Below are 25,573 nucleotides of genomic sequence, written 5' to 3'. Positions count from 1 at the left end.
ACTGCAGCGATTCAAGAAGGCAGCTCACCACCACCTTCTCAAGGGCAACTAGGGATGGGCAATAAATGCTGGCCAGCCAGCGACACACGTGTCCCACAAATGAATAAAAAAAAGTGAAAGCAGATTACCTGGGGTTGTCCCTGTTGAAGAAGGAAGATTTGAAGATTATTGTTCGCTGACACAGTGTTTGGTTATAAAGGTTCTGGTCTCCAAGGATTGCATTGTGACTCAAAAGAATCAGGGGGGATTCTAAGAGGCATGGGATACTGGCAGCCACTCCCCAGTGCCCCTCATATCCCTGGTTGCCCTCATGTCTGTCCCTATTACCCCTCATGCCATACACAGTGACTGTTGGATCCTTTGCAGTCATGGTGCAGGAGCTTGTGATTACATCTGCCTTCCTCATCCTCCTTGCCATGCCGAGGACTGCTCGCTGCTGTCTTCATTGTGAGAAGAACTTCACCACCAAGTTCAACTACTACAGGAGGCATCTGTGGGGGCGCTCAATCTGGGCGGGAGATCTGATTTATTGCCAGAATTTCATTGACTCCTGGATTCATGAGATCAAGGAGAGTAAGATTGCCATCCGTGAGTATCAGGGCAGGTCTCACCACTTCAACAAATCAGATGTTTCAGACAGCACCAAGGCAGCTAATGAGCAGTGAAGGGAAGCAGTTCAACATAATGTGGAGAGGTTTAAACTGAACAAGCTCTGAATCCCAATCTTTTGATTGTGTGTCAGGAGACTTGGCCACTTATTGTTATATTGCAACACCAGGTTAAAATCCAACAGGTTTATTTGGAATCACAAGCTTTCGGAGCACTGCTCCTTCATCAGGTGAGTGGAGAAGTAGGTTCACAAACAGGGCATATATAGACAAAGACGCAATTGCAAGATAATGGTTGGAATGTGAGTCTTTACAGGTAATCAAGTCTTTCCAGGTACAGAATGTTCCTCTCTGTATCTGTAAAGACTCGCATTCCAACCATCATCTTACAATTGTGTCTTTGCTTAGACATGCCCTGTTTGGAAACTAACCTCACCACTTACCTGAGGAAAGGGCAGTGCTGTGAAAGAACAAAGAACAAAGAAAATTAGAGAGAGGAACAGGCCCCTAGGCCTCCAAGCCTGCACTGACCATGCTGCCCGACAGAACTAAAGCTCCCCACCCTTCCAGGGATCATATCCCTCTAAACCCATTCTTATGATTCAAATAAACCTCTTGGACTTTAACCTGGTGTTGTGAGACTTCCTAGTCCAATGCTGGCATCTCCACGCTATTGTTATATTAACTGATAAGGCAGTCCTGATCCATTTCCTTGTCCTCCCTCCACCCCCTTTTCCTGCACCGATTTCCACGATGATCTGTGTTTTCTTTCATTTATATGTTGAGTTTGTATTTCCTGCAGCGAAAGTGGATCTCAGGTTAATTGCAGAAGATGTTTACCTGCAGATGGATCAGCAATACAAGCTGTCTCACACAGGCATCGGTAAGGAAGCCTTGAAGTTTCTCTTGAAATGGCTGGTGGGGATGTTTCATGGAATTCAGAGAGCAGAGGTTTCCCTGAGAGGCTGCTCCCCTGATTTGGATTTCTCCAGCATCTTCCACACTCTCGAGTTCCAAAACATTTTACAGCCCCTTATTGAAGTGTGGCCCCTATCTGTGATAACCCCCAAACCAGAGGGCATAGGTTTAAGGTGAGAGGGGAAAGATACAAAAGTGTCCAGAGGGGCAATTTTTTCACACAGAGTCTCTGGAACAAGCTACTAGAGGTAGTAGTAGAGGCAGGTACAATTTTGTCTTTTAAAAAGTATTTAGATGTTAGATGGGTAAGATGGGTGTAGAAGGATATGGGCTAAATGTGGGCAACTGGGGCTAACTTTGGGGTTAAAATAAAAGGACAACATGGACAAGTTGGGCCGAAGAGCCTGTTTCCATGCTGTAAACCTCTGTGACTCTAAGAGATCCATGGGGGTATCATTGATTGATCTCCCTGAAGGGCTGATTTAATGTGAGTTCCCCTGGTAACAGGCACCCAGCTGGAATTCATTAACTGAACCTTTTATAAGGCAGGCCTTGGACTGGGCCTGCTGGACTTAGCCCCTGGCAGGGACCAGTGTGTGTACATCACGGTCGTGATTTTACTTTGCGTCCTGTAATAAACTATGTTCCTTTCCAATCGGGTTTCCCGAGTCACTGTCATAATGTCGCTTTCGCAAAGCCATCCACACCTCTTCTAATCCATCTTCTGTATCCTTCTCTTATTCTATTATCAACTTGCTTAAAGGTGTTTTACATTTCTAACTTTTGCCAGCTCAGGCAGGAACATTAGATCTGAAACATTAATTCTGTTTCTCTCTGCGAATGGTTTCCCCATTTGCTGAGTATTTCCAGTATTTTCTACTTTTAATTTCAGGCTTCCAACATCTGCAGTATTTTGCTTTTGTGACAGGGTGGATAGAGAGAAAATATTTCTCCTCATGGTGTTGGAGAAAGCGGGGCTGCGTGTGGAGGGGGCAGAGAATCCAGAAAAAGTGGGTGCGATCTTAAAATTAGAACCAGACCATTTAAGGTGGATGTCGGGAAATATTTATCCACGCAAAGGGCAGTGGAAATTGAGAAACTCTCTCCCCCAAATAAAACTATCGAGGTTGGATGTCAATTCATAGCATCATCAAACCTCAAAAGTGCACAAAGAGGCCATTCAGCCCATCAAGCCTGCACCAACTCTCTGACAGAATATCTTAACAGGGTTCCTCCCCACCCACCCATCCATCAGAGTCCCTCCTTAATATCTCTCACCCTATCAGCATCTCCACCTATCCCTTTCTCCCTCATGTTGATCCAATTTCCCCTTAAATGTACCGATCTCTATATTCACAGATAGTGAGATAGTGAGTTCCACATCCTCATCACTCACTGGATAAGAACTGCAGAACTCCCTGTTGCATTTATTACTGACTATCTTACACTGGTTGCGTTGTTTGGAAGTGAAGGGTGGATTCTATTTTCAGGGCCTGGTAGCGTGCGGATGTTGACGCTTGGACACTTGTTAAATGTCCCGTTCCTCCTCCTGTCTTTTCGATGGGATGTGCAATGAGCCTCACCTTGTGGTGAAAGTTAACGCCTTGTTGTGATGTTTCAGCAGATTGATTGTGTTTATCTGATCTGCAGATTTAATCTGTCATTGTGCTTTATGTGACATTTCAGGCTACTTTCCAAAAGCTTTACAACGAATAAAAAGATCTGAAGAGGAAAACATGAATGAGGCCCTTAAAAACTGTAAGTAAAGCTCTCAACTATCAGATTTAAACAATAATTTTGTCTCTGTTTGTGTTGTGTCAATTCTTCTCCAGCACAGAGTCAAAGGTTAATATTGTGAAACCCAACCATGTCTAAAAATGCCTAGTCAGTGCAGCTCATTGGCAGTAAATGTCCTTATGTTGTTCAAGCATAATATGAGATTGTGTGACTTAATGGTAATGGATTTCAGAGATCGATAGACTATGAAGATTCCAAAGGCTCCCATGCCATTGGACATAGGATCAGGATGTGGCCATTTGGGCCCTTGAGCCTGCTCCACCAGCCAATAAGATCGTGTTTGATCTAACTGTGGTCCCAATTCCACTTTCTTGTCTGCCCTCCTTAACAGGATCTCAGAATCTTCACAGTACAGAATGAGGCCATTCAGCCCACTGAGTCTCCACTGGCTCTCTGGAAGAGCACTTAATCCAGTCCCCCTCCCCTGCTTTATCCCTGTAACCTTTCATAGCCTTTCTTTTCAGATAGCAATCCAATTCCCTTTTGAATATCTCAATCGAAACTGCCTCCACCACTGTCCCAGGAAGTTTGTTCCAAACTCCAACCACCCTCTGGGTGAAAAAAAAGTTTCCTTGGATCACTTCTACTCCTTTTGCCAATTATTTTGAATCTGTGCCATCTAGTTCTTGATGCTCTCTTGATCAGGAACAGTTTCTCACTAAACCCTCAGGAACTTGAGTATCTCTATCACATCTTCTCTCAGCTGTTTTTTCTCCAAGGAAAACAGTCCCAACATCTCCAATCTATTCTCAGAGCTACAGCTCTTTCATCTTGGAATCATTTTTGTGAATCACCTCTGTACTCTTTCCAATGTCTTCACATCCTTTCTCAAGTGTTGTGCCCAGAATTGAACAAAGTCCATAAAATGAGGCGTAACTAATGTTTTGTACAACACTTACTCTTGCATTCAATGCATCCATCAATAAACGCTTAGATAGTATATGCTTCATTAACTGCTCTCTCAACATGCCCTGCTATCTTCAATAACTTACACCAAGGTCCCTCTATTCCTGGGCATAGTAAGAAGTCTCACAATACCAGGTTAAAGTCCATTATGTTTAGCTTGAATCATGAGCTTTCAGAGCACTGTTCCATCATCAGGTGAGTGCCCACCCCAGTCCAATGCCAGCATCTTCACATCATGGTTTTTATTCCTGCAGCTCCTTCTGAGTTTCTCCCTTTATCTTATCCTGTCTCTCGATATTCTTCCTGCCAAAATCAATCACCTCGCTCTTCTCTGCATTGAACTTCCCCTGCCAATTGTCTGTCCTGTCTGTCCATATAATATGTCTTTGTTCTTTTGAAGTTCAAGACTATCCTCATCACAGTTGACAATGCTTCCAATCTTCATATCATCTGCAAATTGTGAAATCATGCCTCGAATACCACTGTCTAAGTTGTTGATATCTATCAGGAAAAGCAAGGGTCAAAAATCTGACCCCGGGGGAACTCCACTACAAACCTTCCTCCAATCTGAAAAACAACCAATTACCACGACTTTCTGTTTTCTGTCACTCAGCCAATTTCTTATCCAGATAGTCTAGTCTCTTGCTTCCCTTGTCTATCAAAAAATATCTACGTCTGCCTTGAATAAATTCAATGAGCTTTTTGGGGACGATATTTCCGCAGACTAATGACCATCTGAGAGAACAAAATTCTCCTCATCTCCATTTTAAAAGAGAAACCTTTTATTCTTAAACTGTTCTCTGATTCTAGACTCCCCACCCCCCACAACCTCTTGCCATCCATCCTATCAAGTCCCCCCAGGGATTAAGATGTTTTAGTCAGATCACCCCTTATTCTTCTAAACCCACTGGAAATGGGCCCGATCTGTTCAATCTTTCCACAGAAAGTAAGTCCTTTCATCCCAAGAATAATTCAAGTGAACTTTCTCTGAACTGCTTGTAGTGCAATGATCTCCTTATTCAAATAAAGAGACCAACACTCTACACAATATTCTAGACATAGTCTCAGCAAGGCCCTACACACAGCCGCAATAAAGCATCCCTACTTTTCTATTCCATTTCCCTCGTAATAAACAACAATACAGGAATGGGAAGAGGCCATCCAGCCATTCCAGCCTGTTCCACAGTTCAATTAGATCATCATTTCTCTCTATTCCATTGACCCACTCTGGGTTACATAAACCTTACTCAACAAAAAAAACATCTCTCTTTGAACATTTCAGTTAACCCCCAGCCTCAAAAACCTTCTGGGACAGAGCGTTCCAGATGTCCATTCCCCTTTGTGTGAGGATGCACTTCTTGACCCCTTGAATAGCAAGGCTGGAATTTTAAGGTTCTGCACCCCCTTTGATCTGAACTCCCCCCATCGAGAGGAAATAGTTCCCTTCCATTTACCCTATCAAATCTTTGAATCACTTTCATCATCTCAGTTAGATCATTTCTTTATCGCCATTACGTTTTTTTTAATTCATGGGACATGGGCGTCACTGGCCAGCCAGCATTTATTACTCATTGTAGTTGTCCGAGGACAGTTGAGAGTCAACCCCATTGCTGTGCCTCTGGAGTCACATGTAGGCCAGACCAGGTAGGGACGGCAGATTTCCTTCCCTAAAGGACATCAGTGAACCAGATGGGTTTTTCTGACAATCGACAATGGTCATCAGTAGATTCTTAATTCCAGATATTTTTTGTTGAATTCAAATTTCACCAGCTGCCGTGACAGGATTCAAATTCAGGTCCCCAGAACATTATCTGAGTTTCTGGATTAATAGCCTAGCGATAATACCACTCAGCCTTCCCCCATTAATAGAATACAAACTGGCCTATACAACTAGTCTTTGTAATTTCACTATCTCAGCCCCGATATCATTCTGATGAATCTGCACAACACTCCCTCAAATAATTGCAATAGCCACCTCATGACAGATGTCAAAAACATTATTGTAGAACTTTACAGCACAGCGGAGACCATTTGGCCCAGTATTGATGTGCTGGTCTTCTACAAAAACTATCCACCTGATCTCATTCACCCACCCTCTTCCTGCAGTGATGTCTTTTTTTCTCTCTCGCTCCCTTTCTTTCTCTCTCTCTCTCTCTCTTACACTCCTTGTATTTCCAGTCTCTCTCTCTATGATTTTTCTGGATGTATGCACTTTAACTGTGAGACCAGTAACTCTTCTGCCCAGGAACAGGAATTCAGATAACAGGTTTCCAAAACTGTGCGAATCCTTAGTTAAATTATTCCGAGGTGAAGACCACAATCATTTCTCTGGTGTTTAGTTTTGGAGATTTCGATCATTGACGGACCAAATGTATCAATTTCGTTTAAAATGAATTCAAGATTCTGCTTTTGACACTCTTTCTGGTTAACCATTTCATTTTCTTACAGCCCTTCTTGCAAATCAAGCCCTGCTGACCTTTCCCTTCATTCTTTTGCTGGTATTCTTAACCTGCTTCTAGTTACTGAGCAGTTTTCTCTAATTGCTTAACCACAAATGCTTCACATTTTATCTTTAAATCTCTACTCAAAATGAAATGGAATAATACACGAAGGTCACACATTGTTTGACTGCTTTATTTTAAAAGACATTTAAGATCGTAGTTTGGGTATGGAGAATGGTCTGTGTCTCATCTTACATGAGTTATGTGAGAGGAAAAGCATTGTGTTGTTCAAAATTATTGGAGGAGAAGTGGAAATTGTTTGATTTATTGATGCTTCCTCTTCCTTTGTTAGCTTTCCGCGTCTGTTCTGAACACTGTGGTAAGTACATTTCTCTGTTCATTCACTTTGCATAGTCCAGTAGCATAGAGCAAGACAGGCATTGGATTGTTAGAAACATCAGATGAGGATTTTTGGGGGAGGTGGAAGCTCAGTGTTTGGGTGATGGTGCACACAGCACATGGACTCAGTGTTTGGGTGATGGTGCACACAGCACATGGACTCAGTGTTTGGGTAATGGTGCACACAGCACATGGACTCAGTGTTTGGGTAATGGTGCACACAGCACATGGACTCTGCTATACTCTGGCTTCAGATTTAATTGGTTCTGTCACCGGGGGCCCTCTTGTGATGATAAACTAGCTGATGACGGACCAGAACTTAAATGTTGTTGAAAAGAAGACATGCTGTTGAAGTTTTTTATCTTGCACTCATCAAGATAAACACCAGAATACCAAATTTCAAGCAATCACACAATTTATATATTGGAGCCGATAAGCACCCTTTTCTCCTGTGATATAAATTGTGATAGGGTGAAATTTGGGTATTCCTGGGTTTGTCTTGATGAGTTCAAGACAAAAAGCTTCAGCAACAAGTCTCTTGTCTCATGTTCTGTACAACCAAGTGATAAACCAAGCTGAACCTGATTTCCCACACGGCCTCAAACAAATGATCAGTACTTCTGCTCAGACGGGGTCACCAGCTCTGTTTGGAACTACTCTTGACCTCCAGCCATCCCTCCCCCAGAGTCCTCCCATTAGTCCATCCTACAGGCCAATTGAAAGGCAGCAGATGTTCTTTGTGAGCCAGCTGGATGGCTTCATGCTGTCAGTCAATTGGTCTTTTATTTCCAATTCTCCAATACTTCCACAACTAGTAAAGAAAAACGTTCCTGCCCTGACCTGAATCCGATGTGTTGATTGACCTCCTCCTGTGCCGTAATGACTAAGGTTGGAATTCTCTGTATTGAGACTAAGTGTGCTCCCTGTGGCAGCGTTCCTGCTGGCCAGTGTGGCAGGATCCCGTACTGGTTTCTGTGCTTGGAATCTTATTCATTTTGCACAGGTTAGTTCCCCTCTGACTCTCCTGGGGGGCTGGCAGCTGATTCGCCCACCCTCAGCTGCTGGGTTCAAAGGTCCTGGGACCAGATTTAAATCCCGGTCCAGCGCACTCACATCACTCTCTCCAGCCCAGCTGCCAGGCCCCCCCAGACTGTGCAGGATGTCAGTAACCCAGAAGAAAAAGAGCTAACAACCTGAAGAGGAAGCCTGTTCCTCGATTCAAACACCTTCCCCTTGAGCCCATCACCCGTGAGGAGCCCATGTCCCACAGGGACCTCTATCCACTACCCCTGGAGTCTCCATGCATCCCCTTCCGGTCAGTGATGGGGTTTCCCTTTGACCCCCTCGTTTGTGAGCATTTCATGAGGTCTGGTCTGAGCCCAGCCTCCCTCTCCTCTCCACCTTTCATTGTTCATCTGCCTCCTTGTCACCTTGAGCTCACGCCCTCCCCCTACACATCCCCGGTTGCATAGCCCTCCTCTCACATTGCCCCCTTGCCTTTGTCAGACCACCGCCTCTGTCCCCTCCTCTCCTTGCACTCCACTTCTGGTCAAATTTTGGGCCTTTGTTGCGGTGGCTGTATGAGTCCCACAGGGCTCTCCTTCTGTCCACATAGACACTGCTGTGTGGACAGAAGGAGACCCCTGTACCCTCCCTCCCCAACCCCAGGCACTGTACTGATCCGAGACAGGGACATAGAAAGGTCCATGGGTCCAGCAGCTCGGTGCTGTCTGGGGAAGACTGACACGTCATGGAGAAGGAGGCAGGAACTGGTCTGCCCAGGCAGAGTGGTGACAATGCGTCAGGAGCAGGAAGTGGTTGCACTCACCTCAAAGCCTCTAGGGAGCTGGCGGCCACCTTGCGCACACTGCTCCTTATCAACCTGGTTAACGCTGAGGTGATTTCCCGCTGGTGTGACGCAAGGTTGAAAGGCCTGATGGGAAGCTGGTGGGCAGCCGTTGTAATGAGCATTCATGAGATGCAAATTAATGCAAATAGCATTCACGCCACCAGCCAGAGGGAGGGTCGACTCCCCATTTACCCACCATTGGGAGAATTGCTATGTGATTTCCGAATTTTTGGCTGCCGCTGGATTCTGCACTCCCGACAAACCTGCTGTGGGCTGGGTTGGCAAATTCTTCCCTAGGACGCTATAAAAATGACAAAAAATCTATTTGTTTAAATAGCTCCGATGCCGGAATTTTACCGCCCCACCTGTCACGGGAATTGGATCGGGCGAGGGGCAGGCAATGGGAAGGTCCATTGACCTTGGGTAGGGATTTTTCAGGTTGAGCGAGGCTGTAAAATTCCAGCCTGAATCTTTTCCCCCCTGTGGTGGAGGGGGGGTTGCTGAAGTGGTACCTGGGAGATAAATCTTCATTCTATTTTAATCTTCATTTTACTGTGTACACGCTGGTCTCCACATTATAGCACTGACTGCACTTCAAGTATGAAAGGCGCGATAGAAATGCAGTTTCTTTCTTCCAGTACCTGGGCGTTCCAGGTCAATCCTGGAGGGTTGGCAACCTATGTCCAAAACAGGCAGGGGGATCAAGGTATTGTTTGAGATTTGCTCCCTGAACTCTGACCTACAGCATCAAGAGACCCCAAGGGTCGAGTGGCCTGATCAATGAGCCTTAAAGGGGCCATTCCAGGTTTCTTGATAAACATTCCCGCTCCTCCTCCTGCTTCCCCCACCCCTGAGGATTTCCACTGAAGTTTTTTTTAAAAGAATCACACTCCTTGCTCTCTTCAAGTCAGTTGCTTCCTGCTAGGTGGGTTTAAGATTAAGTGACTCCCCTTCTGCCCTCTCCTCCCTCCAGATATGCTAAAAATCATTCATTGGTGTAAATGACATCATCAGACCATCTGTTTTAGATTCGAAAACCAGCAACGAGATAGCTTGCTGATTTCAAAGTCAATTAAAATACAACATTCCCATAACAGAATCATGGAATCCATACAGTGCAGAAGAGGCCATTCGACCCACTGAGTCCGCACTGACTCTCTTACAGAGCATCTTACACAGGTCTTTCCCCCACTCTATCCCTCCATCCCCATAAACCCACACATTTACCATAGTTGATCCACCTAACCTACACATCTTGGGACATTAAGGGGCAATTTAGCGTGGCCAATCCACCTAACCTGCACACCTTTGGACTGCAGGAGGAAACCAGAGCACCCGGAGGAAACCCATGCAGACGTGGGGAGAACATGCAAACTCCACACAGACAGTTAGCCGAGGCCAGAATTGAACCGGGTCCCTGGAGCTGTGAAGTGTCAGTGCTAACCACTGTGCCACCCAACCTTATGGGACTCAGATTTAACTTCAATGCAATTCCCACGTATCAATTCTGCCAAGACTTGGGGTGGATGGTGATGGAAGTGGGTTTAAAATCGAGGCCTGTTCTATCTTTACAACAGTTTGGGTCAATTCTAGTAAAGTGGAAGTAAAGAGATGGATAATTTTTTTAAATATCTAGAAACAGGAACAGGAGACCATTCAGCCCTTTGAGTCTGTTCTACAGCCCAGTGGGATCAGGGCTGGCCTGCGACCTATCTCTACATACCCGCCTTTACCCGCTGGTGTTGGCTGCTCTGAGATACAATGCAAGAAATATGAAAACCAGCAGTAAACCCGACAGAACCACTGAATGTTCTCCCTAAATTCCACGTTCCCTAGGGAGGGAGAAGAGATTCTTTGCACACACCAGCTTTAGGAATAGCTGGAGTTAAGTTTGTATTAATTACTATATTACAGCCACCAGTTTAAATAAATGAATGTTCACAGCATGACTGGGTAACTACATAAGATTCATTCCCCCCCCAATAATCAAATCTGCTGAAGGGAATAATGAGGAAATTGGTTTGCAAATCTTGTTAAAATTAAGTTATTGAGGAATTAAGGGCGTTTTATGTAATTATAGCTCTCATCTTTTACAGGATCTCACAAAATTGATTATATTGACTGCGCAAACTGTGAAATCAAGCCTGTGGAATGTGGCAAAAAATGTCCAGGTAAATCCCAATGGTGCTCCGATGGGTATATTTTATTCCACCTTGTTAGCGTGTAAGGCAGTTGCTTATTTTCGTAGGCCATTCTTTGAAAGAAGTGCCCAATTAAGTTCCATATCCTGGTCTTTCTTTTCCATGATCTTGCAAATTAGTCCTCTTCAAAAACATGTCCAACCACTCTTTGAATGTTCTGACGCAGTCTTGATCCATCATCTCTTTGGGCCTTACCTTCAGAATCTAAGCAAACCCTGTGTAAAAAGATTACCAATTGACAGTCTGAACAGAGGTTAAGGAAAGGGGACTACGAGTGGAAGCCCTATGTCATATCTCTCTACTTATCATGTTCTTATGTTCCCAATGGTGAGGGGTGTCCAGAACCAGGAGTCACAGTCTGAGGATAGAGGGTAGACTGTTTAGGACAGAGATGAGGGGAAATTTCTTCACCCAGAGAGTGGTCAGCCTGTTGAATTCATTACCACCGAAGGTAGTTGAGGCCAAAACATTGAATGTCTTCAAGAAGTAGTTAGATATAGAACTTGGCGCGTAGGGGAGCAAAGGATATGGGGGTTGGCAGGATCAGACTATTGAGTTGGATGATCTGCCATGGTCGTAATGAATGGCAGAGCAGGCTTGAGGGGCCAAATGGCCACTTCTTTCTTCTATTTTCCATAGAACCTACAGCACGGAGACAGGGCCTTCGATCCAAACTGGTCCATGCCAATAAAAAACCCATCTAAGCTAACCCCATTAGCCTGCATTTGGCACATGTGCCTCTAAACCTTTCCAATCCATGTCCAAGTAGTGGCTTTTACATGTTGCCAATGTCCTTGCCTCAACCACTTCCTCAGACAGCCCTCTTCACATATGTACCACCTTCTGTGTAAAATAGTTATTCCTCAGGTTCCCATTAATTCTTTCCCCCTCTTAACTCAAACCTCTGCCCTCTGGATCTCGATTCCCCAACCCTGGAAAAAAGACTGAGTGCATTCGCCATTTATCCATGTTTCTATTACATCAGAATTAAAACTCCAAACAAGCTGTGTAATGTTAGCCATGGTAAACTGCTGGAATCTAATGTAGAAGATCATCCAAAGCTTTACTGTTAAATTCATTTCATATTAAACTAGAACTTGGAGCTTTTGCTGCCATCTGTCTTGATGAATTAATTCTAATGAGATAAAGATGTTACAGATATGCTAATCTATTTATTGACTTATTTGGGGAGTTAGTCACTTATGACACACAACAGCGTTGTACAGGCACGCAATCAGACCACTCCTATTCTACTGTCTGGGGAGAATACTCATGTCCCGCTCACCACAGGAATTGTGGTGGGCGGGGGAGGAGTGGATCATTCAAAGTTCCGTTGACCTCAGGTGGGATTTTCCGGTTTTGGGGCGAGCGGGTCTGGAAAATCCCACCCTCAGAGTCAGAAGATTGCTTGTTCAAATCCTAAAACTGGAAGACAATAAAGTTAGGCTGACGCTCTTAACATCCCTAAAGCAGATTGTTTAAGACAGAGATGGAGAGGTTCTTGATTCATAAGGGGATCGGGGAAAAAGGCAGGAGAACGGGGGGGGTGAGAAAAATATCAGCCATGATTGAATGGCGGAGCAGGCTCGATGGGCCGAGTGGCCTCATTCTACTCCTATGGTCTTATGGTCTTATAGTTGTCATCCTGTTGAACTCTGTGAGAGTATTACCACCCTGCCCAACTTTCCTTTGTATTAAAGTTCATCAAAGTTAGCATTTTCCCCAATGTGTAAGTGAGGGTTTACTGTAGGTTTGCACTGCGCTCTGTAGTGTTGAACTGAGTGGGAAAAGGGGGAAGCTTTTTTTACAGGAGTCTGATATTGGTTCTCATTTTATTTTATAATGTGTGGACTTTTCCTTTGAAACAAAAAAGGTGATTTGTAATAATTCCTGCGCTCAGGAATTCAAGTCTGAATTGCATCCGTACATTTTACAATCTGTATGTCTTCACACTATCTTTCATCCTTTCAGTAACTGCCACAGGTGGTGTATTTAATCCAAGCATCGGGGACATTTATCTCTGCATTAATCACCAACTGGAATCACCACATTTTGCTACAAAGCTGCTAAAATTCCACCCTGTGGAATACATGGCCCACGATCCCCCCCCCACCCCCTCCCCACCGCTCAAATTAATTTTAAAAGGGTCATGCTCTGAACTTGAATCTCTGGTTGGGAACACTGTTCCAGGAATGTATGTCAGAAATCTGCACATATGCTTTGCATGAATTACAAACCACTTAAATTAATAGCCAGATAGTCATGCACAGCACATGGCTGCATCTCCGACTTTCACTCCCAGAGGGAGCAACTCTCCAACAGCAGCAGAGGGTCAGGAAAAGTCAGTGAAATTCACCACTGGCGCAGAGTATTCCGTTACAGCAGCCTTAGAGTGAGGTAAGACAGACCTGCATTTATATAGCACCTTTCACAACATCAGGATGTCCTAATGAAGTACTTTGCAAAGCGTAGTTGCTGTTGTAGTGTAGGAAAAGAGCTGCCCATTTGTACACAGCAAGATCCCACATGTAACAATGTGGCAATGACATTTGCTTTGAACACATGTTTTAACAGATAATCTATTTTAGATGAACAGATAACCTCTACCTATGTTGATTGGAGGATATTTTTTGCCCAGAAAACTGGGCTATGGGTGAAATTCCCCCAGTTTTCTTTGAAAAAAGATCCGATATTTTACATCCTACAAAAAGAGCAGACAAGGCCTCAGTTTAACATATCACCCAAAATACAACACCCCAAACTTGCAGCACTCCCTCAGTACTGTCCCTCTGACAGTGCGGCACTCCCTCAGTACTGACCCTCTGACAGTGCGGCGCTCCCTCAGGACTGACCCTCTGACAGTGCGGCGCTCCCTCAGTACTGACCCTCTGACAGTGCGGCACTCCCTCAGTACTGACCCTCTGACAGTGCGGCACTCCCTCAGTACTGACCCTCTGACAGTGCGGCGCTCCCTCAGTACTGACCCTCTGACAGTGTGGCACTCCCTCAGTACTGACCCTCTGACAGTGCGGCACTCCCTCAGTACTGACCCTCTGACAGTGCGGCACTCCCTCAGTACTGACCCTCTGACAGTGCGGCAGTCCCTCAGTACTGACCCTCTGACAGTGCGGCACTCCCTCAGTACTGACCCTCTGACAGTGCGGCACTCCCTCAGCACTGACCCTCTGACAGTGCGGCACTCCCTCAGCACTGACCCTCTGACAGTGCGGCACTCCCTCAGCACTGACGCTCTGACAATGCAGCACTCCCTCAGCACTGACCCTCTGACAGTGCGGCACTCGCTCAGCACTGACCCTCTGACAGTGCGGCACTCCCTCAGCACTGACCCTCTGACAGTGCGGCACTCCCTCAGCACTGACCCTCTGTCAGTGCGGCACTCCCTCAGTACTGACCCTCTGACAGTGCGGCATTCCTTCAGTACTGACCCTCTGTCAGTGCAGCACTCCCTCAGTACTGACCCTCTGACAGTGCAGCACTCCCTCAGCACTGACCCTCTGTCAGTGTGGCACTCCCTCAGCACTGACCCTCTGACAGTGCGGCACTCCCTCAGTACTGACCCTCTGACAGTGCGGCACTCCCTCAATACTGACCCTCTGACAATGCAGCACTCCCTCAATACTGACCCTCTAACAATGCAGCACTCCCTCAATACTGACCGTCTGACAATGCAGCACTCTCTCAGTACTGACCCTCTGACAGTGGAACTCGTCCTCAGTCCTACCTCTGTGAGTTCTGTACCCTTACTGCACTGAGTGGAAGCTTAGATGAAGTGCCCAGGACTTTTGGCACAAGATTTTAACCCACAACATTCAGATTCAAAGACCACAATGCTACCCACTAATTCACAGCTGATACTAACACAAACACTTCTATAATCTAGGATAAAAAGTAATACTTCCGCTGTTTAAATTTGTTTTATGTCTCAATCCTTTCTTGATGTGTGGGTCCAAGGTCACATTTAGTGCAGAGAGGAGTTTATACCCTGGTTTCCATACTGCTGCCATAAAACTAGTTTCTGGCAAATGCACAACTTCTAAGAAAGATCTTGTGGAATTGATATGAATGCTCAAAGGGAGATGAGCATGGTTCGTATCTGACTCCAAGTTCTTGAGTACCATTGAATTTAATCACACCACCACTGGTAGCTGTGCCTTCAACTGCCTGGGCCCTAAGCTCTGGAATTCTACCACCTCCTCCCCCCTCCCCTGCCTCTCCAGCCTCCTTTCTAAGATGCTGCTTAAAACCTCTCGCTGTGATTCAACTTTAGATCATCAGCCTTAACAGCTCCACACGTAACTAAGAGTCAAATTTTGTTGGTAACATTTTTGTTAAGGACATTTTACTACAATGATGGCCAGAATTTTCCAGCTCCTCCTGCCTGCGGGATCTTCCTGCCCTGCTAATGTCAGTGGGCATTTGTATGACTCACTGCATCTGGAACCCACAGTGGCAGAACTGGGAAACTCTTGCCAAAGACTCCATGCAAGGGGCTGATGTTATGGCACATTCTTTGCTCCCATCAGAAAGGCCCAAATGGAAAGTTTGCTTTTGTAGAAGAGCACTAGATTGCTCTTTTGAGTCATCGAGGAGAATAGGTAAGACTGTTTTTGAATTAGAGCTATAATTGGATATATTCCTGAAGACCTCTTGCTTTCTGTGGCCCTACCAGTGTCGAACAGCCCATGTCCAATATTTTTACACCTAATAATTGAAACAGTTCATTTTCTCCATCATTGCTTTGAACTCTTTCAGATATTTGATGTAAAATTGTGCATTCTTTTCATGCTCATGTGAATTTTCCTTCCTTGGCACTGCTCCCAGCAGTGTCCTATATTAATCTCAACACCTGGAGACTCTGAGCCAATTCTGGAAGATTGGCCAACACCAAATCATAAACAGGTCAGCCCTGGTTTAATGAGATGAGAGGTTACACAATACCAGATTGTAGTCCAACAGGTTTATTTGAAATCACAAGCTTTCAGAGTGCTACTCCCTCGTCAGGTGTAGTTGAATACTGGTTTGAGGTATAGCCCTCTCCCCTCTACAGTCAAATGGGTTCAAATCCCACTGCAGCAACTTTAGCTCGTGATCTAGATTGATGCTACAAGATGCACAGCAGGAACCCAAGGCTCCTCAGGCAGCATCTTCCAAACCCCAGACACTACCATCTTGAAGGGAAAGGGCAGGAGACACATGGGAACATCACCACCTGCAAGTTCCCCTCCGAGACACTTGCCATCTTGACTTGGAAATAGATTGGCTGTCCCTTCCCTGTCACTGGACTAAAATCCTGCAGCTCCCTCCCTAATAGTACGGTGGGTGTACCTACACCACAGGGACTGCAGCGATTCAAGAGGCAGCTCACCACCACCTACTCAAGGTCATTTAGGGATGGGCAATAAATGCTGGACCAGTCAGTGACACCCACATCCGATGAAGGATGAATGCTCGGGGAGTGGGGTGGTGGGGGGGGAGGAGGAGGGTAGTGGGGAGGGGAGGAGGGGGCCTCTTTTCTCAGGTAGGCTTAAAAGATCCAACAGGCATTTATTGTAAGAATAGCGGATGATTCTCTCCAGTGACTTTCTGTATTTATCTCTTAACTAACGTCGGAAAACAGGTTATCAACATCGCGGTTTGTGGAAGTTGATGTGTAAAAAATGGCTGTTGCATTTCTTATGAGAACAGTGACTACGCTTCCGAAAGTATTTAGATGGCTATAAACAGCTTTGGGAAGACCGAAACATAGAAGATAGGAGCAGGAGGAGATCATTTGGCCCTTCGAGCCTGCTCTATCATACATTACGATCAAGGTTGATCACCCAACTCAATAGCCTGATCCTGCTTTCTCCCCATAACCTTTCATCCCATTCGCCTCAAGTGCTGTATCCAGCTGCCTCTTGAATACGTTCAATGTCTTGGCATCAACTGTGGTAATGAATTCCACAGGGTCAACACTCTTTGGCTGAAGAAATGTCTCCTCACCTCCATCCTAAATGTATCCTCAGTCTGTGAGCCCTGGTTCTGGACATCCCCACCATCAGGAACACCTTCTCTGCATCTACACTGTCTAGTCCTGTGAGAATTTTATAGATCTCTGTGTGATTTCCGCACCACCCCCCCACCTCCCCGCCTCATTCTGAACTCCAGCAAGAACAATCCTAACCTACTCAATCTTTCCTCATACATCAGTCCCCCCCCTTCCCCAGAATCAGCCTGGTAAACCTTCACTGCAGTCCCCCGAGAGCAACAACATCCTTCCTCACGAAAGGAGACCAAAAATGAACACAATATTGTCATGAAAGGTGCTTTATAAATGAAAATCCTTTCCAATCTAATAGGTGGATATAAAAACGGGACAAGGAATCATGATCTTATCATTTGACCGCCTTTTTTCCAAAGATTCAAGAGGATCTCCCACCTATTAATTGTTCCTGCTTTAATCTTCCTCTTTCTATCAATAGCTCTTAGACAACATTCCAGTATAAGTCATTCTGTTAAGTGAATTGTGCCATATTTGAACGCAGTGCAGTTCATTTAAATTAAAGTAGCAGAATTAATTAGGATGAATTATTTTTCAGAAATTGGACACAGAGGACTGTTAAACCCAATGAATACCACAGCTCAACCACGAAACTACCTGACAGCTAAAACCGTAGCAATCATTTTACTTCCAATTTTTATTGCCATCGTTCTGCTCTTCACTGCTTTTGGATGTCTGTAGTAAGTATTGGATTAAGGCACTTCATTCAGACCTTCAAGTTAAGTTTTAAATGATCAATTATTTTCTGTGGTTGAGAAAAGCACTGGAAATTAATGAGATTTAGTGAAAATGTTATCGAGAATATTAATAAAAATTCACAGGTTCTTATTTTTTAAGCAAGAGGTTGCTAATTCACTATTTCCGAGTTTGAGTTATTGCTTTTGGCTAATTTCATCCCCAGAGCATTTAAGAATAACAGCAATCATCGACTATCAAATTTAATATTTTGCCCTTTTCCCTCCCTGCGTCACTGCAAGAGATTTGAGTGACACAATGAGTTTCTCTATTATTGAAATCATTTTTCTGTTAATATTCAACAAGCTTCAAGCCTCGTTAACAAAATTGAGGCTTTTCATAGAATAATGATGGCCACAGACTTTCATTACTGTGCAGTGATCACAAACGGTGCCTGAGAAGTCTTCCCTTTGGTTTCTTCATTAAGATTTAGTTTTGCGTGAGTTTGTGGCAGTGATTAATTGAGTGCTGGCTGAAAATACCATTTATTCACCGATGGAAGAGGAAAGCACTAAGACAATTATACCCCAACGATTTCCACCAGGAGAAATGAATATGGAGAAAAACCCCACTGATCTGCCAGGATGCAGGAGGATTCCTGTTTGACCTATCAGAAGCTCATGTCATTTTGGGTGGTACAGCTGTTAGCACTGCTGCCTCACAGTGCCAGGGACTCCGGTTTGATCTCAGCCTTGGGTCACTGTCCTGTGTGGAGTTTGTACTTTCTCTCCACGTTTGCGTGGGTTTCCTCCGGGCGCTCTGGTTTCCTCCCACAGTCCGAAAGACATGCAGATTAGGTGGGTCGGCCATGCTAATTTGTCCCTTAGGCTGGAATTTTACTGCCCCGCCCACCACCGGAATTGGAACAGGCAAAGGGGGGACAATGGAGAGGTCCATTGGTTGGGATTTGATGGTTTCGGGATGAGTGAGGCAGTAAAACCCTGCCCTTAATGTCAGGGGGATTAGCAGAGTAAATAAATAAGGTTACGGGGATAGAGCCTGGGTAGGATTGTTATCAGCGAAGGCTTGACGGGCTGAATGTCCTCCTTCTGCACTGCAGGGATTCTAAGTATTCTATGACTTCTTGACTGAAGCAAATCATCTCCTTGCTTCAGATAAGTGAATCTCTGCCTATGAGGTTCCCTCATGGATGGATCATCCCTTGGTGGATACAGTGGACCCTGACAAGAGGTTGGGAAAGTGTAAAGGTGACTCCAGGATCTCTGTAATCCTGCAATTCCGGCCTCTTCAGCCGTCCTGATTCCACTGGTGGCCATGTCGTTAGTAGCCTAGATCCTAAGCTCTGGAATTCCTTCCATATGTCTCTCTACCTCACTCCCCTTTATCCCTTTAAAACCTGTCTGTTTGTAGTTCAGTGTTATGTCATTATGCTAAAGCTATGATATAAATGTATGCTCTTGTTGTTTCCTTTACTAGAAGGGGAAAGGTTGTTTCTATTTGTGTTGCTTTTAGTGCGTATCAAATGAGAATTGAAAAAGAAATTTCCACTCAATTTATAAAAATGGATGAAATTTCATTTACGTACAGACTGTTTCAATGAGTGCAATTTCATTTCACATACATCTGGCGCAAGAACAGTCTATCTGGAACTGAAAGAAACAAGCTAGTCATGAATTTGTGCAGAATTGGCTTTGTTCACATATTGAAATGTTTTCTCCAGGCCAGAGCGGCAGAATCTACCGGTGAAATCCTGTTTGTTTTCTTAATAAGTTAAAGAATTTAAAGAAATTTGGTTTATTCAAACCAGACCCGTGTAGATTGGCCTATTTCCCTTGTCTCTTTCAGATCTCTCCTCCAATGTAACTTTTTGTTCGTCATGGAGTTCTTGATTCAATGTGATGATATGAAAATTACAAGGCAATTGTAACTTGACACAGCGAGCTGTTGTGATCTGGAAGGCGCTGCCTGAAAGGGCGGTGGAGACAGATCCAATAGTAACTTGCAAAAAGGAGTTGGCCAATTACTTGAAAAAGGGAAAAGGAATTACAGGGCAGAGGGGAAAGGGTGGGGGGGGTGGGGGGGGGGGTGGTGATGAGGGGGCGGTGGTGGGAAGTAATTGAAAAGCTCCTTCAAATAGCTAGTAGGGGCATGATGGGCTGAATGGCCACATAAGAAAGATAAACCTGAGAATTTTAAAACCAAGCTACTTCTTGAACCGAGATGGAGCTAGACTTTGAGGGCAGCTTTTAAAGCCCGTCAAGGAAGGAGACTTTGCTGTGGAGCTGCACCTGTCTCACAGGATGTGATAGAATATTGGAGAACTTATCAGGTGTTCCTCGTGGCTCAAGACAAAATTCATGAACAAAAAAAACTAAAACCTCCCAGAACACAGAATATCCAAACATGCCAAATAATCAGGATCATTGTAGAAAGGTCACTTAGACCTGAAACATTAACTCTGTTTCTCTCTCTACAGATGCTGCCTGACCTGCTGAGTTTATCCAACATTTTCTGTTTCTGTAATCACATAGTGTGACTAGGTTACTCATCCTTCTCCTCTCCTGCTATAGCATGGCACAATGAATAAAGCGATGAAAAATAAGTCCTATCACAATTGAGACTCCTCGGAGCTTCTCTTCCATCTACAAGGCACAAGTCAGGAGTGTGATGACATGCTCCCCACTTACTTGGGCAAAGGTAGTTTACTGGATTTGTAGCCACTGCCTGGCATAGTCATGTCCATCAATCAAAGAACAAAGAACAAAGAACAAAACAGCACGGGAAACAGGCCCTTCGGCTCAACAAGCCCGCGCCGCCATCTTAACAATGTGTTTTTCCTCCTCCACCCTTGACCCATGTCTATGCTTATCGTACCCCCATTGGAAACCACATTAAGGGGAGAATAATTTAGGGACAATTTGTTACACCAATCAGCCTAAGAGCACATCTTTGGGGTGTGGGATGAAACCGGAGCACCCGGTTTCATACTTTACAGCAATGTCCCAGGCTCCTTCATCATCAGCCCTGGGTATGTTCTATCCTACCACGGGGCACACTCAGTAGAGGTGTTGGTGCGATGGTATACAGTCAGGTGGCAGTGGGCCTGTGAGTCCCCCACATTAACGTCAGATTCCATGAAGTCTCATGACATCAGGTCAAACGTGAGCAAGAAAGCCCCCTGCTGATCACCATCTGCTACTCTCTCTCAATCCTCCACCAATCAGAAGAGGAATTGAGGGTGGTAAGGATGTAGAATGTACTCTGGGTGGGAACTAGAGTGTCCATCACACAAGTGGCTCAATACTATGAGTTATGAGTGAGCTAGAGGAGTGTCTAAGGACATAGCTCTTAGACTAGATATTTGGCAGGTGGTTAGGGACTAACAAGAAGGTAAAACCTACTTTACCTCGCTCTCAATCATCTACCTCTTTCATATGCATCTGTCTATGTTGGCACTGGTAGAAGTGACGACCTCACAATCCTTACAGAGACAATGTCCAACCTTCACACTTCCATCATGTTGCGTGACCCTACCAGAGAGATAAATGGGATAGATGCAGAAGAGATCTAGCAACTTAAAACTGGGCATCTGTGTATTCAACCACAATATGTGACCTCATGGCCCAGCATATCTCTCAGTCTACCGTTACCATCAAGCCAAGGGATCACCCTTAGTTCGCCAAAGAGTGTGGGATGGTTTGCCAGGGTAGCACGGAGGACGCCTAAAAAAAAATGAGATGTCAACCTGGTGAAACCACCACATAGGACAACTTGCATTCCAAACAGTGGGGCCAGCATGTGATAGACAGAGCACTCTGATGGACTGGATCGGGGATCGGCAGTTCTACTGCATCCAGTTGGGTATTGTGATGGACAAATGAACTACTCTCTGGAGGAAGAAACTCCACAAATATCCCCATCCTCAATGATGGAGGGGCCCAGCACACAAGTGCAAGAGATATCTCGACAACAATCTTCAGCTAGAAGTGGATGATCTATCTCAGCCTCCTCCTGAGATCTCCAGCATCACAGATACCCAGTGATATTACAAAATGACTGAAGATACTTGTTATGACAAAGGCTATGTCTCCCAACAACATATTGACAGTAGTACTGAAAACCTGCCCTCACCTCAAGCTGAGCAGTTCCAGTACAGCCACAGCATGGGGTTCGATCTAACACTGTGGAAAATTGCCCAGGTATGTCCTATCTATAAAATGGAGGATAAATCTAACCTGGTCAGTTACTGCCTTTTCACTTCTTTTCTCAATTATCAGTAAAGTGAAGGAAGGTGAGGTCGAGAGCGCTATCAAACAGCGACCTGTCAGCAATAACCTGCTCACTGATATGAAGTTTGGGTTCCACCAGGATCAATACAACTTTGACTCATGGGCTAAAAACCAGAGGTGTGGAGAGAGTGACTGCCCTTGACATCAAGGCAGCATCGTACTGCGTGTGGCATCAAAGGTCCTGAGTAAAGCTGGAGTCAATGGGAATCGGAGAGGAGAATCCATCACTGATTGGAGTTATACTTGGCACAAAGGATGATGGTTGTGATTGTTGGATGTCAGTCATCTCAGTCCCAGGACATCATTGATGGAGACCCCTAGGATTAGTGTCCTAACCATCCATCTTCAGCTGCTTCATCAATGACCTGCTCTCTATAGTAAGGTCAGAAATGAGGATATTCACTGATAATTGCACAATTTTCAGTGCCATTTGTGCACAAATGCAGCAAGACCTGAACAATATCCAGGCCTGAGTTGATAAGTAACAAATAATAGTCATGCCATGCAAGTGCCAAGCAATGCCTATCTCCAATAAGAGAGAACTTAACCATCTCCCCATGATGTTCATCTCTGAAATCCCTGTCATTAATATCCTGGACAGAAACTTATCATGTCTGCCATGTAAATACTGTAACTGTAAGAGACTGGGATTTCTATGGTGAGGAACTCAGCTTTGACTCCTCAAAGTCTGTCCACCATCTACAAAGCACAGGCACTTGCCTGGATGAGTGAAGCTCCAAGAACACTCAAATAGTTTGACACCGTCCAGGACAAGGCGGTCCAATTGAATAGCAATCCATCCACCATCTTAAACATTCACTCTCTCAACCATTGACAGATTGGCAGTAGTATCGACATCTACTAGATGCGCAACCTGCCAAACCTCCTTCAACAGGACTTTCCAAACCCACAGCCTGTACCACTGAGAGGGACAAGAGTGGCAAATACATAAGAACGCCACCACCTGCAAGTTCCCCTCTGAGTCACTCACCATCCTGACTTGGAAATGTAATGCCGTTCTTTCACTGTCACTGGGTCAAGATCCTAGAATTCCAGCCCTAACAGCACTGTAGTTGTACCTACATGACATGGACTGCTGTGATTCAAGAACACAGTTCCCAAATACCTTCTCAAGGGTAATTAGGAATGGGCATAGATGGTGGCCTAGCCACACACACCCTATGGACAAATAGAATGATAATAAAGCAGTGACACAATTAATAATATTGTAATATTTTGAGTAAAGGCAGAAGACTGAACATCACATTTGACATTAAGAAAGATTATGTCAAGTCTTTTTAAACTTCTAGTTGTAAACCTTTACCTTCTTCCATAACATATATTTATATGCACTAGGTATATGCATGGTGGCACAGTGGTTAGTGCTGCTTTCTCACAGCACCAGGGATTTGAGTTCAATTCCTGGTTTGGGTCACTGAATGTGTGGAGTTTGCACATTCTCCCCGTGTCTGCATTGGTTTCCTCCAGGTGTTCAGGTTTCTTCCCACAGTCTGAAAGATGCGCTGGTTAAGTGTATTGGCCATGCTAAATTGCCCCTTAGTGTACCTGAACAGGTGCCGGAGTGTGGCGACTAGGGGATTTTCACAGTAACTTCATTGCAGTGTTGATGCAAATCTATTTGTGACACTAATAAAGAAATGATGAAAAGAGCGAACATCGCGTTTGACATTAAGCAAGATTATTTCAAGCCTTTTTAAACTTCCAGCTGTAAACCTTTAACTTCTTTCATCTCTCTCCCTCTCTCTCACTCTGTGTGTATGTAACAGATATATAATTCTTTGTGCTTCTGTTCAGCTATTGCAATAAGAGAAAAAAGAAAACATGTGAGCAGAAAAGAAAAGGGTCAAAGTCGGGGGAACAAGACTTGGCCAGGACTGGAAGTTACAAGTCGAAGAGACGGAAGAAACGAAAGAGGAGAGTAAGACGGGAGACCAGCTACTCAACCGAATGAAGCAACTCAGAGCACTGCATTAAACACACAGAGTGTCCAAAAATATATTCAACTGAATATCAAATAATTAAATCATCAACTTTGTTTCAAGCCCTTTATTAAAATATACCAAAGTATCTCTAAATGGGTGCATTTCCTTGCTGTGTGCTGTAACTGGAAAATAATACAGGCATGAATTATAATAACGTTCGCTATACTGGCAAAGAAGAGGAAAAGTTTGATCTCTTCTTCAGTCCTGACAATAACATCCAGATGTTGAATTTACAGTGAATAATAATGCCACTTACAGTGTATCATTGTTTGATAGTGGTGGCCCTTTCCTGAGCTGGTTAATTACCAGCTCAAATTAACCAAAACTAGAATTAAAAGTCAAAAGGAGAGCTAGAAAAAAAGGCTCAGAATCAGTTCTATAAATTCACCGAACCCAGACAAAAACCAGTAGTAGAACTGGAATAGGAATGTGATCAGCGAGTGAGGGTTGCAGTTTAGGACGTTGGTGGACAGGAAAAAATCTTCAGGTTCATCCAGCCTGTCCCATATAGTTTATCACAGTTCTCCCTGTGTGTGTGCGGGTTTCCTCCGGGTTCTCCGATTTCCTCCCACACTCCAAAGATGTGAGGGTTAGGTTGATTGGCCATGCTAAATTGACCCTAGTGCCAGGGGGATTAGCAGGGTAAATGCTTAGGGTTGCGGGAATAGGGTCTGGGTGGGATTGTGGTTGGTACAGACTCGATGGGCCGAATGTCCTCCATCTGTACTGTAGGGATTCTATGATTCTAGGATTTTATGATATTCACCCAGATTTAACCTTGAGAATAATGGTGAAGCTATCAGCACTCAATGATGTGTTTACACACTATCCCCATACTTCCCGCTGCCAGCATAATCAAGGACCACAGGCACCTGGATATTCTCTCTTCCACCTTCTTCCATCAGGAAAAAGATACAAAAGTCTGAAAACGTACCAACCGACTCAAGAACAGCTTCTTCCCTTATGCCATCAGACTTTTGAATGGTCCTATCATATATTAAGCTGATCTTTCTCTACACCCTATCTATGACTATAACACTACATTCTGCACCCCCTCCTTTCTTTCTCCCAGATATACTGTTTGAATGGAATGCTTTGTCTGTACAGCGCACAAGAAACAATACTTTTCACTGTATCTCAATGCGTGTGACTAATCAATTAAATCAAATCAAAAGGCAGCAAATGACGTTAGGGCTAGTGTATTTATGGGTAAGTGTCATCATTGATCATTACTTCCAAACAACATCCCTGATTCTGAAAAGATAATTTATCAAGTGTGGAGTTACATTCCTTCAGAAGATAATTTTTGAACAGTAAAAGAATTAAGGGTTATGGTGAGTGGGTGGGTAAGTGGAGCTGAGTCCATGAAAAGATCAGCCATGATCTTATTGAATGGCGGAGCAGG

General features: G+C 44.5%; 1 protein-coding gene across 1 annotated transcript; it reads left to right on the top strand.

The window, feature by feature from the left end:
* The first annotated feature begins 368 nt into the window (after positions 1-368).
* LOC145343374 (izumo sperm-egg fusion protein 4-like) lies at positions 369-24,222 on the top strand. The gene is made up of 7 exons (XM_080189589.1): positions 369-588; positions 1,411-1,491; positions 3,213-3,284; positions 7,023-7,049; positions 11,015-11,089; positions 17,719-17,860; positions 23,981-24,222. Exons 1-7 carry the CDS (start codon positions 369-371, stop codon positions 24,135-24,137), a joined length of 774 nt encoding a protein of 257 aa, XP_080045715.1. The 3' UTR covers positions 24,138-24,222.
* Positions 24,223-25,573: the final 1,351 nt, after the last annotated feature.

This window comes from Carcharhinus amblyrhynchos, chromosome 5 (genome assembly GCF_965287045.1).
Source record: "Carcharhinus amblyrhynchos chromosome 5, sCarAmb.v2.hapA, whole genome shotgun sequence".
Taxonomy (NCBI): Eukaryota; Metazoa; Chordata; class Chondrichthyes; order Carcharhiniformes; family Carcharhinidae; genus Carcharhinus; species Carcharhinus amblyrhynchos.
Note: the sequence above shows the minus strand (reverse complement) of the source record. Positions and strands in the feature narration are given on the sequence as shown.